The sequence below is a fragment of the Sciurus carolinensis genome, chromosome 3 (assembly GCF_902686445.1).
Source record: "Sciurus carolinensis chromosome 3, mSciCar1.2, whole genome shotgun sequence".
NCBI classification, from domain to species: domain Eukaryota; kingdom Metazoa; phylum Chordata; class Mammalia; order Rodentia; family Sciuridae; genus Sciurus; species Sciurus carolinensis.
Genome location: NC_062215.1, coordinates 14,532,577 through 14,546,391, shown reverse-complemented (window position 1 = coordinate 14,546,391; position 13,815 = coordinate 14,532,577). Strand labels below are relative to the sequence as shown.

The 13,815-nt window shown below is 42.1% G+C and overlaps 1 protein-coding gene across 2 annotated transcripts in view; it reads right to left on the bottom strand.

Moving 5' to 3' along the window:
- Window positions 1-13,815, bottom strand: part of Ern1 (endoplasmic reticulum to nucleus signaling 1) — a 78,328-nt gene that overhangs the window by 32,215 nt on the left and 32,298 nt on the right. For both annotated transcript variants that reach the window (XM_047544857.1, XM_047544856.1), the window contains exons 3-4: window positions 3,159-3,192; window positions 1,930-2,002 (exon numbers count right to left, since the gene is read on the bottom strand). In XM_047544857.1, coding sequence (XP_047400813.1) covers window positions 1,930-2,002; window positions 3,159-3,192 — 107 coding nt within the window. The remainder of the gene's footprint in view (window positions 1-1,929; window positions 2,003-3,158; window positions 3,193-13,815) is intronic.

Here is a 13,815-nt window from a genome sequence, read left to right as displayed (position 1 = left end):
ACCTGAAACGACATTTCTAGCACTCCTGAAGATCCTTCTTGTGCCCTTTCTTCGCCATTAACTCTTGGGGTAACTATTATCTTCACTTCAAAACAACAGAGTAGGTTTTCCTGGTTTTGAACTTTATATAAATAAATCATTTGATGTGTAGCTTTTTGGTGATGTTTTGTTCCACATTATGTTTGTGAGATAGATCCATGTTGTGAGGAGTCACAGACTGTTGTTAGTTCTGTTACAGAGTCCCATGGCATGACTATCCCTGTACTTATTTATTGAACATTTATTTTGTACTTTTGACTATCCCAGATTCCTGGTGTAACAACTGTGCAAACATTCTCCCTTTAACTCTTTTTTAACCACTCCCTGTGGTACTGGGGATCAAACCCAGGGGCACTTTACCCCTTTCTATTTATTTATTTATTTTTTTGTGTGTTGAGACAGGATCTTGCTAAAGTGCTGAGGCTGGCCTTGAACATACTCTTTCTGCAGCAGCCTCCTGGGTTCCTGGGATTACAGGAATGTGCTACCACCTCCGGATTCCCATGATTTATTTGTCCATTCAACTGTTGATGTTATTTGGCTAGTTTCTCCTTTTTGTTTATTATAAATAGTATTGCATTACATTTGGGTGCATGTCTTTTTGTGGTATATATACATGCATTTCTGTTGAGTTTACATTCGGGGAAGGATAGCGGGTTGTAGGGACTCTATGCTGCTAGTTTTCCAAACCAGTTGTGCCCTTTTGTATCTCCACCAGCAGTTCTGGTTGCTCTACATTCCACCCACACATTCCCCCCACCCCCTTTTTTTCAAATGTTCCATTTAATCATGCTGGAGAGCAGTTGTATGCATACTGAGTAGTAACTCAGTACTGTGACTTTAATTTGAATTTCCCTAAAGACTAATAAAATTTAGTGCCCTTTCATATATTTATTCATCATTTAAATGTCCTCTTATATTTTTCTGTTGGATCATCTGTATTTTTCGTCCACAGGAGCTCCTTAGATATTGTGAATATGAATCCTTCACCAGTTAAGTGGAATGTAAATACTTTGTTATTTCCTCTCTTCAGGATAAAAAGTTCTTAATTTAATCAATGTATCATTTTTTTTTTTTTTTGCCTAAATTTGTGGTTAATTTTTTTTATATCCTATTCAAAACACTGTCTACTCTAAGGTCATGAAGATGTTCCACTACTCTTTCCTTAAAGCTTTATTTTGCATTTTGCATTTAGGTGTGCAATCTGTCTGGAACTGATTTTCATGTGGACAGTCGGGGGTAGGAGTCAAGCTATTTTTTTCTTTATGGATGTACCAGTTGACTTAGACCATTTACTTATCCTTCCCCACCATACTGTGGTGCCACCTTTGTCATAAAACAGGTGACCATGTATGTGGGTCGGTTTCTAAATTCTATTATTGGGAAGTTTAAAAAAAAAAAAATCCTGATGACTTAGATCAATGAAACTGGGAATTTCTGGGACTGAGACCTAGCTCAGCCATCTTCCAGAGCTTCTCCAGGTTATTACGATATGCAGCAAAGGGTGACAAACAGCGATCTAGATTCTCAAATGGAGATGGGGTGAATACTACAACCTTCCCTGAAGGATGGGATGGGGTACAGACAGTGTTTCAAACTACAAGCTCCCAAGCTGAAGGTCTCTGGTTGTAGCCAATCTTCTCACTGCAGGGAGCCCTCTATTCTTTCGGTGTGTGGGTTGGGCAACCAGTATTTGCTGGTCTGGATCTGTTTCTGAACTCTGGATGCATGTTTAAAAACTCGTTTAGGAAGCTGTGAAAATATACTCCAGACTGCCTGAATCCAAATCCCCAGAAGCCTGTTTAAAACTCCCAGGCCTTGGTATATGGACAGAGTTAAGGACGCAGTTAAGAACCCCCCAGCGTACACAAAGAAACTAAATATCCTCACCGTTAGGCCTTCATTATTCTTGCCCCCAAGTGTATATAGGCTGCCATCATTGGGATCTGGGAGGAAGGCAGGCCTAGAGATTAAATAAAAAGTATTAGTGAAAATGTATAGCCCAGGGCACAAAACAGATATCAAAGCCATGCCAAGTCACCGGTGCAGCAGCAGTGCCATGTGAGGTGTGTGAGTAGAAGACAATTCCACCTATTGCTCTCTCATGTCAGCCACAAATAAATAAAATACCACTATGGTATGAGTGGAGAGAAACAACTTACAAAGGAAAAATCCTGAGAAACCATAGAAGAGTAAGTTGTCATTTGTTCAAAGCATTCTGAATGAGGGAGTGAAAAGGACCCAGCATGCTTACTTTCCATCTCCTCAATTGTGCACAGAATGTCAATAATTAATATTTAATAGTATGTCATGGTATATAAACAAGTAGCACAGATCTAACTTTAGTTTTGAACAAATGTTTATTTTTCAAATGGAGGCAATAAAGGCAGACTTGGAAAGCCTGACGTCAGAGAGCTTGCTAGGGAGATGGACTGAGGTCTGTCAGCAGCTTCCCACTAAGCCAATAGGAGGTGGTCCTCTGTACAGTTAATTTGCTAGAGACTGAGTTATGAGAGTCACCCAGGAACCCCTGGCTGAGTCTCTGTGCACTTAGGACACGCTATCATCTGAGGCTCTTACAGGGGATAACTGGATTTCCCTGTAATATATACTCCGGCAGTAGGTCATTGTTCTCTCCTCTGTATGAGTTTGAAGAAGGAGAGATCCAAACATTCCTTTTCATTGCAGGACTGGGGATTGACCCCAGTGGTATTCTACCACTGAACTATACCCCCAGCCCTTCTTATATTTTATTTTATTTTGCAAAATTGTCCAGGCTGGCTTCGAACTTGCAGTTCTCCTGCCTCAGCTTTCTGAGTAGTTGGAATTACAGGAGTGTACCACCACACCCGGCAAGAGATACAGACTTTGGAAGTTTAAGTTCAGAACTCAAGTTTCATCTCAAATAAATCCTTTTAATATCATTACCCTCGTCTCCCCAAGGATCACAGCACCCTTTCCCCATCATAGCATCTGTAGCATTCTGTATATCTTGCTAATTCTTGTTTATACCTTAAACTTGTGCATGTATGTGCTCCCAGTAATTAGCCCCATAAATGTTGATTGAACGAATAAGACAATGAATGAAAGGGAAGTATTGAGCAAATCAGAAAACTTACTCTTCAACATGTGTCGGAACCTGCAGCACTGGGTCTGTGCAAAAGAACAACAAAGGCATCATCAGACAGACTGGAAAATGTCAAGAATCCCAGAGGTTTCCCAGGACCAAGTGACCAGTTGCACTGACAGTGGAGGCTGACCTACATGACCTACATGTAGACTGACCTACATGTACGTGAGGGTACTTTAGAAATCATACACACAAAGACACAAATGTAAGTTCTTATGATGGTCACTGAGACTGAACTGAGAACTGAGACCAAAATGGAACTGTTGTCGAGAAACCTGCATATAACTTGGGGGGTAGACACAGAAGAAAGAACTAGTTATTATCCTCAGCAGGCAGGGTGACAGCACCACTAGGTGAGAACTTCTAAAATCCAAATTATTACCTTGTCAGAAACCTGGAATAGTACTAGAAATCCACTAGGAAATGCCAACCTGTGGCTAAAGGACTGATTTTGACCGGATGGTAAATGTACACAATTCTTTGGAGCAGCCTATGGATCGTAGAGCCTTCAAGTATTGATTCCTTTTGGTCCATTAACTAACTGCAGTTCCTTAAAGCCCAATTTAAAAAACATAAAAGCTAGTGTTTTTGTACAAAGGTGCTCACAATAATATTACAAATGACCTAACTATTCAATAATATATTTAAAATATGGAATGTCCTATTGGTAGGAAATTAAGGCTTCTAAAGTGGCTAATAAAAGTTTTAAAACTTGTTCAAATCTTTATGCAATTGTGATACTGCATGTAGAGTATTAATGTAAGTATGGGGAAAACTTTCAATGCACACAGAAAAAGCTGGATGGAAAGACCAAAATACTAATTGGAAGTTATCTCTGTGAAAGTATAAGCCACACCCCCAACCTTTTCTATATTTCTCAAATTTTCTACAAAAGCAGGCATTACTTTTTAAGTTGGGAAAACTTTTTCTTCCCTCTCTCTCTAAATCAATTTCATATTTACAACAGTTGAAAATGGGAATGTCTCCCTAGATTCTCTTGGGCACACATCAAGAGGCGGTTCCTGATTGGCTGGGGTAGATGGTGGTGGAGGTGAAAGGGCATGAGCAGTAGCACTGTGCTGGAACACATCTGAAATCCTCAGGCAAGAGACTAGAGGAGTTATTGCCAACATTCAAAACCCATGGCTACAGCTGTGCTGTACACAACTTCAGAGAACATTCTAATAGGATTTTTTAGGCAGAATCCCAGACCCAGGAGGCTCTGCTTTATGGTTTCAGACAGCTGTCTAATCCCCCTTGCCAATTGGGATTCTTGATGAAGGAAGCTTTATCAAGCTTTATCACATGTTGACTTTGCTGTGAAAGCCCAGCTCCTACACAGAGACATACGGTGCTCACTACGACAGAAGTACACACACCAGATGTGGTCTGTGGGCAGCAAACAAACAATTCACTAAACCAAAAACACTTTAGGAAACAGGATGAACTTTCAGTCAGTAAGCATATGTTTATCTTTCCCATTAATCACCTCTTGGTACACTCTCACAAACAGACTGATGCAAGAGACAGGAAATAAAGGCGAACGTCACTCACACAACTGACATAAACTAGTCAAGGTGCAATTAGGACTCAGGTTCTCCAACGTGGCCCTGAAGTCTTGCAAGCCAGGAAAAGCATGACTGTCATATTCCAAAGAAAGCTGGCAGTAAAAAAGGCATCTTTTTTGTTCATTTCAGTCACTTAACACTATCACAGATAAACACAAATAAAAAGGGCACTGTCAACACCTAGCAATTCACCAGAGACAAAACTTTAAGAGCAACATGACTGGTACTTGCTCATAAGCTGATCTTTGTGTACAGTGTTTGCTCAGTCTTATGAACTTGTCTTTAGATGCACATTTTCCAGGTTTTCTCTAGCCTACCCATGGGTCACCTGACCCTGAGATCTCAGGCCCCAAGATGTGCCCTGTACCATAAGATATAGGACACCAGTGGAAACAAGGAAGGATTCCCAGGACAACCACATTTGCATGTAAGACCCATGCTTGTTTCCTAGTCTCAGGAGGAGATAAATTCCAGAAGGAGGATCTTAGGGTCACCTTAGCATTCCCCATCTACTCAGTAAAAATGGGTACCTAAAGAAGCTTTTGTAAATGTGTGAATCAGATAAAAACCCAACAACTAAGATGGCTCTGACAGGGGCAAGCAGGCTGTGGTGTGGCTTTAGAGTATAACAAGGACCTCGTTGATAGAAAATTGTCTTCTCAAAGAATCATTTGGATCCAAAATTTTCCTGAAAATATTACAGAAAATAAATGTGTGTGGGAACAGATACAAAGTGGGGGACTGGTGGTTACTGTTAAAATGGAAAATGAGAACACAGACTAGTCATTTTTACTATTCTCTGTTCATATGCTGGGAATTTTTCCATCTAAAAAAGGTTAAAGATACTTTGGGAAGTCAGCAAAATTAAAACAAAATGCATCATCTGAAAGTGTACAATCAAAGATCAGCAGGAAAATATGGTGGTTTTGATCTAATATGAGAACTGGTATCAGGCAAGATTCTTGCTTTAAGAAGTTTTTAACCATGGGAAAAGACACACTGAGCAAACTGTAAGGCTGTAAACAAACACTACTGCAAAATAAGCCACTTATCTATACTGAGCCTGATAAGGATAAAAGCCAACCTCACCAAGTTGTTTTACTTTCAGGAAAAAGAAGCGGGGAGGGGTTTCCTTCATAAGTGTGAAAACGAGCGTTATTCAAGGTAAAGATGAGGTTACTGGGTAAAGATGTGGGAAAATAGTTGCAATTAAAGTTTGGTCTCCCAGGATCAATTCAGGAGGAGAGCAACCTGCTCACTGCTACCCAGGGAGGAGCAGCCACTGGACTCGACTCCATGTCCCTAGTGTCCAGCTGGGGCCTGAAATGCCACAGCCTTTCCACTCACAGAAACCAATGTTCTGGATGCTACTGTATCGTACTAATCTAATCGCTCTTGCTAGTTTGAGACCAAAGTGACAAAATAGATGTTTACATTATTTCTTTGTCCGAGTTCATAAGGGTAACTTATGTGAGAAATGTTCTATCTCCATAAGAAGTGAGTTTTTGTTCCTACTCCCTGCTTCAAATCTGGAAGGGCATTTCCATGATCTCCCCCTGACTCTCTTTTCTCTCTCAGGAAGTATATCCACTTCTCTAACCCTAACCACCATGAGAGGTTAGGGTTAGAGAACCACCATGAGCTCTTCCTGCTAGATCAATTAACTGGACATTTCACAATTTCCTACCAGCACCTCAACCTCCACCACCCGGGTTACCCCCTCCAGAATGGCTTCTGCTCTTGATTACCCTGCTTAGTTACCAGAACTTAGAAGACAGTCAAGACTCAAATACACTGCTGACACCTATTTCTCCCTAACACATGCCACTGGTTGTCAAACTCTGTGGTCTATTTCTACAAGGACTGCCATTCTGCTTCCTACTTCCAGTGTCCCTTGTGTTCCAAGTCCTCCCTTTTCTCCTAATCTATCTCTAGGAATCAGACAAATGTAGGCTTAAATCATGGCTCTGCCACTGACCATCTGAGAGACTTTGGCAAAGTTGCTTAATCTCTCTTAACCTCAATTTCCTCATTGTAAAGGGGGAAAAAATAGATAACACTGACTTCATGTGGCATCTCTGTGGATTAAATGAGGATTAAATATTTGTTGAAATTTTCAGTCACTGTCTTGACACAGAGAAGAGTGATCCTTTAAAAAACAAATCAGATTATGCTTTCTGGTCATTCAAAATCTTTTGTTAGCACCTGATCTCAGTCAGTAAAGGCATACATGAGCCCATAAATCCCACACAATCCCTCCTCTCACCTTCTAACGACCTCCTATTTCCTCCTCACTCTATTCCAGGCACGTAGGCCTCCTTGCATTCCTTAAATTCTGACAAGCATGCCCCTGCCTCAGGGCCTTTGCATTTGCTGTTCCTGTCTGCCTAGGTGTTTGAACAAATGTCACTACCTCAGAGAAGTCTTCCACGACCACCTCTTATTCCCCTGGGATCTCCTATCCCTCTTTGCTAAATTTTTCTCCATGACACTCACCACCCCTGAAGATCTTTACATTTTGTTACTGACTTGTTTAATGTTCAACTCCACCACTGCAAGCTCCTACAGAGTTGGTTTATCTTCTGTTGTCTGCTATATTCTTAGCTCTGAAACAGTGCCTGGCACACAGAAGGTGTTTCATGTACTGCTGACTGGAGAAACTGTTAGTTTCCCTTTTGTTTCCTGTGTAGCCTGCATCCCATCATTGATCCCTTCCAATCATCGAGCAGATATACAATCAACCCTCAACTCAGGATCTACCTCACAATTCCCTTTCCTCCATCCAGGCTCTGAGCACTGTTGAAGAAAATACTGCAATCATTTGTGGAGATACCTAATACATATATGGCCAGTTGGATTGCAGGCCAATAGATTTATCTATCTACTTTCTGGTTGGCCTCTGTTCCCATCCCTCTTGGCTGCTATTTCAAACCTTGCCTCCATGCCTCAAGGCCCATTTCTTTCTGTGCCACAGGGGGACTGCATGAGCTCAATGAGACTTCCTACCCTTTACCTTCTGAGTTTGCCCATTCCACCCTTCCCTTCAAGTCTTTGTAAAGGAACAACGCTTTAACCTTCATGCCCAGATACTTCACACTTCCATCTGCAGCCGCAGGCAGTACCCTGTTTCTGGAATCTCCAGTTCCTCCCTTCTGCTGGCTAACTACCCCTCTGCCTATAAATCCTCTGGTTCTCCCTCTTCTCTGTGCATGCTCCCCTTCCTCTCCTAAATGCATCCATTTTAAGCACACAGGTTGAATAATCTTGAAAGCATATTCACCCCTGCAACTACCATCATTGTCAAGATACAGAGTCCTTCCATCACTCCAAACATTTTCTCATACCCCTTTGGTTTCAGTACTGCAATCCTCACCCCAGACAATCATTGATAGGTTCTTTTTGTTTGTTATAATTCACAAATGGAGATCATATAGTTGGGATTGTGTCTGGCTTCTTTCTCTCGGCAAGACGTTTTTGGAATTCATCCCTGTTGTATATATCATAGTTCGCTCTTTTTTATTGCTGAGTAATATTTTACTCTAAGAATATGCCACAATTTATGTATCTATTTACCTGTTGATGGTCACTTGGGTTGTCTACTCTGTTGTTGGTTTTGCTATTGTGAATCAAACTACTATTAACATTTGTGTGCAAGTCTTTATTTGAGCCTGTTTCCATTTCTCCTGGGGAAATATCTAAGGAGCAGAATGGCTGAGTCATATTGTGTGCATTTGACTTGATAAGAAACTGCCAAACAGTTGTCCAAAGTGGTTGTACCATTCACATCTCTCCTTGTCTGAACATCTGCCTTTCAGATCCACACTCCCCCTGCTGCTAAGAGGGCTTGACAAGGGCAAATCTGCCCATGCCTCTCCCTGAGGTAGAATCCTACAATGACTCCTCTCGCCTACTGAATGCCTTCTATCCTGGTGGCTCAAGTCAGAGGTTCCCAAACTCTCTGGTTTACAGCACCTTTCGTGTCTCTCTACAATTTTTTCCCAGTGCCCGAGGCCAAAAGGAACACCCAACAGTTCCATTTATTCAATACTTAGGTCCAAACAACTTAGTAAGTACTTAGGGTCTAGCAACTGAAAAGTCTTGTGGGGGAAAAAAGTTAAAACACAAAAATTGAAAGAAAAAATTTTATTTCATTCTTAACCCCAATCACTTACCAATGGGATATGTGTACCTACTGGTACCTGTGCTGCACAACTTTCAAATCTTGTAAGGTACTGGACACTGCCGTCCTTGTTAACATTCCACATGCATTTTCATGTGGTATTTGAATTTTGTCACAGAAAGTGTCAAAAACTCACCTTCCCAATGATACAATATCACTGAAAGGAATGCAACACAATCTAATGTTAAAACTATAAATTCCCTCAAGTGTGACATTTGACACTTGTCAAGTATTACTGTGTTTCTCTCAAAACATTAAAACAAGTACAGTGGCACCTTAGAGCCTCTCAGCAACATGGTTTGGCAACTGGAGTCCTTAGTATTCAAGGTCCCCCAAAACGTGGGCCCAATTCTTCTGCATAATTATCTTCCAGAGATGCCCTTTCCCCAAACTCGCTCTATGCTTTCATCAATGTTGGTCGCTGCACTCACTCTAACCTGTTCCATCTCCATCTATTTCAATCTGTTCAATCACCCTCGCCGCCAGGAAATCAGAAATGCACCATGCACTACACTTGTGATGCAGATTTCTCAAGGGACAGGTACTTCACTGCCTGTGGCTTCTCTGGTTCTTAAATATCTGAGGGCTGACTGAATTCTAATCAATCTGGAGGCAGGGTCCATCTATTTTGTTTAATGTGATATATACACAGGAAAGTACAGAAAGTTCACTATACAGCTTAGTGAATAATCAGAGAAGAGCTCTTGGGTGGGGGCTGCCCAAGCCTTTGCCCCCTCATGCAAAGTAGGTACTGCAAATGTAGAATGGAAGGAAATCAGTAAGTTAAGGCAGTCAACATCTCATGTGGCATACAGTCACTAAAATTTTTCCTAAGGTAAAAGGTATTTCCATAAACAAGCCTGCATTATAAAATCCACAAACAGTCTGGGCAGCTGCTTCAAAAAAATGGAGGGGAGTAGAGGGGACTGCCATATGATGACCATGTTCTCTTTTCTAAATAAAAAGTTAAAAAAAAAAAAAAAAAAAGGCAGAAGCTAACAAAAGATATTTCAAAAAACACTTTCTAACAGGCTCCTGGAAAGAAAGACCCATCCTTCCAGCTCCTACCTGCAGGGTCCTGGGGAAGCCTGTCCTCCAGCTTCCCAGGGCACACCGGGAGAAGACCCTGTCAGCACCATGGCTGGTGTCTCGGACCAGCCTAGCCAGAACTGGTACTGACACAGGGGGAATGTGCAGTGGCGAGTCAGCTAAACAGAAAATGTCTTTGATGAAATCAATCAAGATCTAACGAATTATTTAAACTGGAGTTCAGGATGAATGGCCTCTCTTGGAGTGATTCAGGCAGATTTCTTCCACGTAGGAAGAAATAAGAGCTCTTTGATTACAGAAGCCATGAGAACAGGCTGCTCACTTGACGATAGCTCAAGGAACTTTGCAAGATCATTCTCTTCTTTTCCCCAGATGAGCACCGATACTTCTGGAACATATCGCTTCTCCAGCAGCATCTAGATAAGCACTGGTTGTACTGCCCTAATGCCCCTGGCCTTCCTGCTGACCCCCTATTTAGTCCCAAATGCAGGCATTTAAAAACCAGCTTCCTTGACTGAAGACTTCTCCAATGCAACCAAGATGTCACAGCACAGTCAGAAATACTCCAAACTTGTTCCTTCTTAGCGCACCTCTAGCAATAATTTGAAATGTACTGGGCTGGAGCTTTCAAAAGAGATTTAAGGACCTACAGACAAAGTTCCAACAGCTTTGCATTCCCTCTCTCTTTCTCTCTTAGGAGAAGGTCAACAACCCAAATACTAGTAATTATCTGTTGAGATTTATCACATATATCTCAAAAACAAATGTCAGGAATCTATTATCAGCTTGGTTCTCTGTAACATACTGCACAGGATAATGAAAAGAAGTGTACAACCGGCTTATAAAGTGATTATACATGAAGTGGTACAAAGACCCATAAAACACGTGGTATGTGCCACAGGCACTCCTAGGTACAATCAGAAGACATTCACGAAGGTGGCAGGTTCACAGTACAGGGACGACAAGACAACTTGAGTGAGGACTGTTATCCTGTTGTGGGAACGACGCCAGACCAGTGTGACAAGTTCCTGCTGAGGCGTAATACAAATAAGTCTTAAAGACTGCAATGGGCAGCAGGAGCCAACTGGAGATTTCTGAAAAAAGGAGAATGTTGTAGAGTCAGACAGGTCAGGTCAGACAGGTGGCCATCAGGGCAGAGATGAAGGAAAGGGGAAAGAGGAATCACATAGGTGGGAGGAAGGCAACAGGACAGCCCAGGGACAGCAGGCCTGAGCCAGGGTGGGACAGAGGAGAGACCAGCCAAACAGTCCTGACCAGGCAGTAATCAGTGAAAGAAAGGAATGAGAAAAGATGACAGATTTTAATCCTAGCGGAAGGTAACAGTGAAACTAGAGAGGTACAGTCTGAATGCGATAAACTGCCATTTCCTTATTTAAAAAAATACTGGCAGAAACATAGTCATTCACCTTCTCTTAACTCAAAACTTAACTCTCCCAAATATGTCTCATGCATTCAGGTGACCCAATTAGGGAACATTTCTCCCTAGTGGCAGTTTATTCCTTCCCTCTAGAGGAAAGGTACTTGGCTAATCTAAAACTTCAACTTCCATTAAGGTTGTTAGGTCCCAATAGTAAGTTAAAAAGTCTCAAGAGTTCTTCTAAGTCCAGATTTTATGAGGAAAGCACTTTAAAACAGATGTCTAATCAAAAGATCCTCAAATTGTAAATCTCATCAGAACTGAGAAAGCACATAACAAGTTTTCTTCAGGAATCATCCCTGCAAATCACACAATGTTGTGTTTGACAAAAGTGACCATACAAAAATAACAAAGTAATCAGGAAAACTAGCCATACCAACAGCAACAAAATTCTACTATATTCACCTTGACAGCAGTAACTCAGGTGGAAAAACGCATATGAAATGTTAAAAATCAGGCCTGAAGGAATTGAAGACCAAAAGCAAACATGCCCAAGTTCCTCTCAGGGTGTCACACATGACTTCAAGAATTCATTTTCAAGTAATGGGGTACCATCAAACCACATGGACACTCAAAGGTACATAAAGGGATAGGTAACTAAGTCACAGTCAAACAGGAGCTTTATCCATATACTTCCACAATCACAACTGTATTCCAACACATGCCAACCAACACTAAGAATACTCATTAGAGCTGATATCTTAGCTACTGCATGTGGGGATTGCTGCTAAGAGAACCCCTATGAAATAGGAAAAGTGGCACTTAGAAGCACATCCCTAGCATGAGGAAGGGAAGCCAGTGGGGATGCAGACGAACAAAGCCAACATAAGTTGGCATTTACTGGAACTGACAGGTGGGCACAAGGGGTGCATTATATAATAGCTCTATGCTGGAATATGAAACATCTTCCATGTTAAAAAGTAAAACTCAAAGGAAAAAGACAGAACCCAACACCCTTTCAAAATACTCAAAAGCAAAAACAGGCCTCTGTCACATTCCCACTCATAAGACTTACTTTCAATCCTCCACAATAATGGAAGGAAATAAACACTTTTCTTATGCTTGAGCAGTGAGGTGGAAAGGTAGATGATGCATATCCTAAGCCTTGAGAATTCCTTAAGAGAAAACAGGCTAAAAGTATTAATGAAACGTCATCAATTTGCACAATCTCTCCTTCTCATGTTTCCACCACCCCGCTGAAGACAAATCTGACTCTTCCAGAGTAATGTGCACAATAGCTAGGGGTAGGCAAGGCAAACAATGGCAAAAGCCGTGAAATGCAGGATGACACTCAGGACCAGAAACGGGAACTGGAAACCACCACCATGATGGTACAAATGACAGAGACGCATCCCAGGAGGCAAGGCAAATCCCACCTGCTTCTCAGGATTCACAGAGATACCAGTCAGAAGGGTCCTGAAAGCAGAATGGGTGTTAACTGCCTCAGACATTTACTGAGGACCCCGGCTGCCTGGAGGCCCCGTCAAAGGATGTAGAAATCCAGTAGGAAGACAGGTGCAGGCAGCTCATAGCACAGTTGGAAGTGCCATGACAGTCTGCAACAATGTGCCTTGGGAAGCCAGGTGAGAAGCCAGGGAAGGGAGTCTATCTATTACTGTAAATGAAGGCCTGAGGGCTCTAAGGCCTGGTAAGGAGCCATGTGCCAGGAGGGTGGACAGCCAGGGAGCTGAGGCTGGAGAAGTGGGTAAGAGGACTGTGAAGGTTTTGTGTACGCAGAGCTCAATCTTGACCCCCAGGAGCCAGTGCTTCTCAAACTAGCTGTGGTAAAGGACCAGGGTGGAAGTGTCCAGCCCATGATAGATGATGCGCACTCGCCCTTTTTATATGCCTCTCCTCATGCATGGATGGGCAGACTGTACTGGCAGCAGCGCCCCTATAGACAACACCAAGTATTTCGGAGACAATGCAGCATGGTCCAATTGGTCTTTGTGGAGGGCATTAAGGCAAACAGAAGGATATGGAGCACAGTGATGGCGGTCAGGAAGCTGCCAAGTTAATCTAAGACTGAAAGGAATCAGATTCTGAAGCTGCCTGCTAAGTCACAGGACATGGTGACCACCTGGACACTGAGGGGCAAGTAGCAGAGTGTCAGTATTTTCCAGATTGGTAGGCTTGACTCTGTCAGCACAGGGAAGAACCAAAACAAGAGGCACACATTTAGAAAGGGAAACACACGGGAATAAGATTATCTTAAAATTTCAAATAACTAATTTTGTTCTCACCCTCCTGAGAAACCTCTAGTATTAACCACTCCAGGGACACCTCAGGAGTCTGGTTGGGAAAGGAGCTAGATTGCACGTTTAGCATATTTTTATGATTAGCAAAGAATGGTTCTAAATCAGACCCAGTCCTTAGTGCCTATCATTATTGGAAAGGAGCTAGAAGAGAA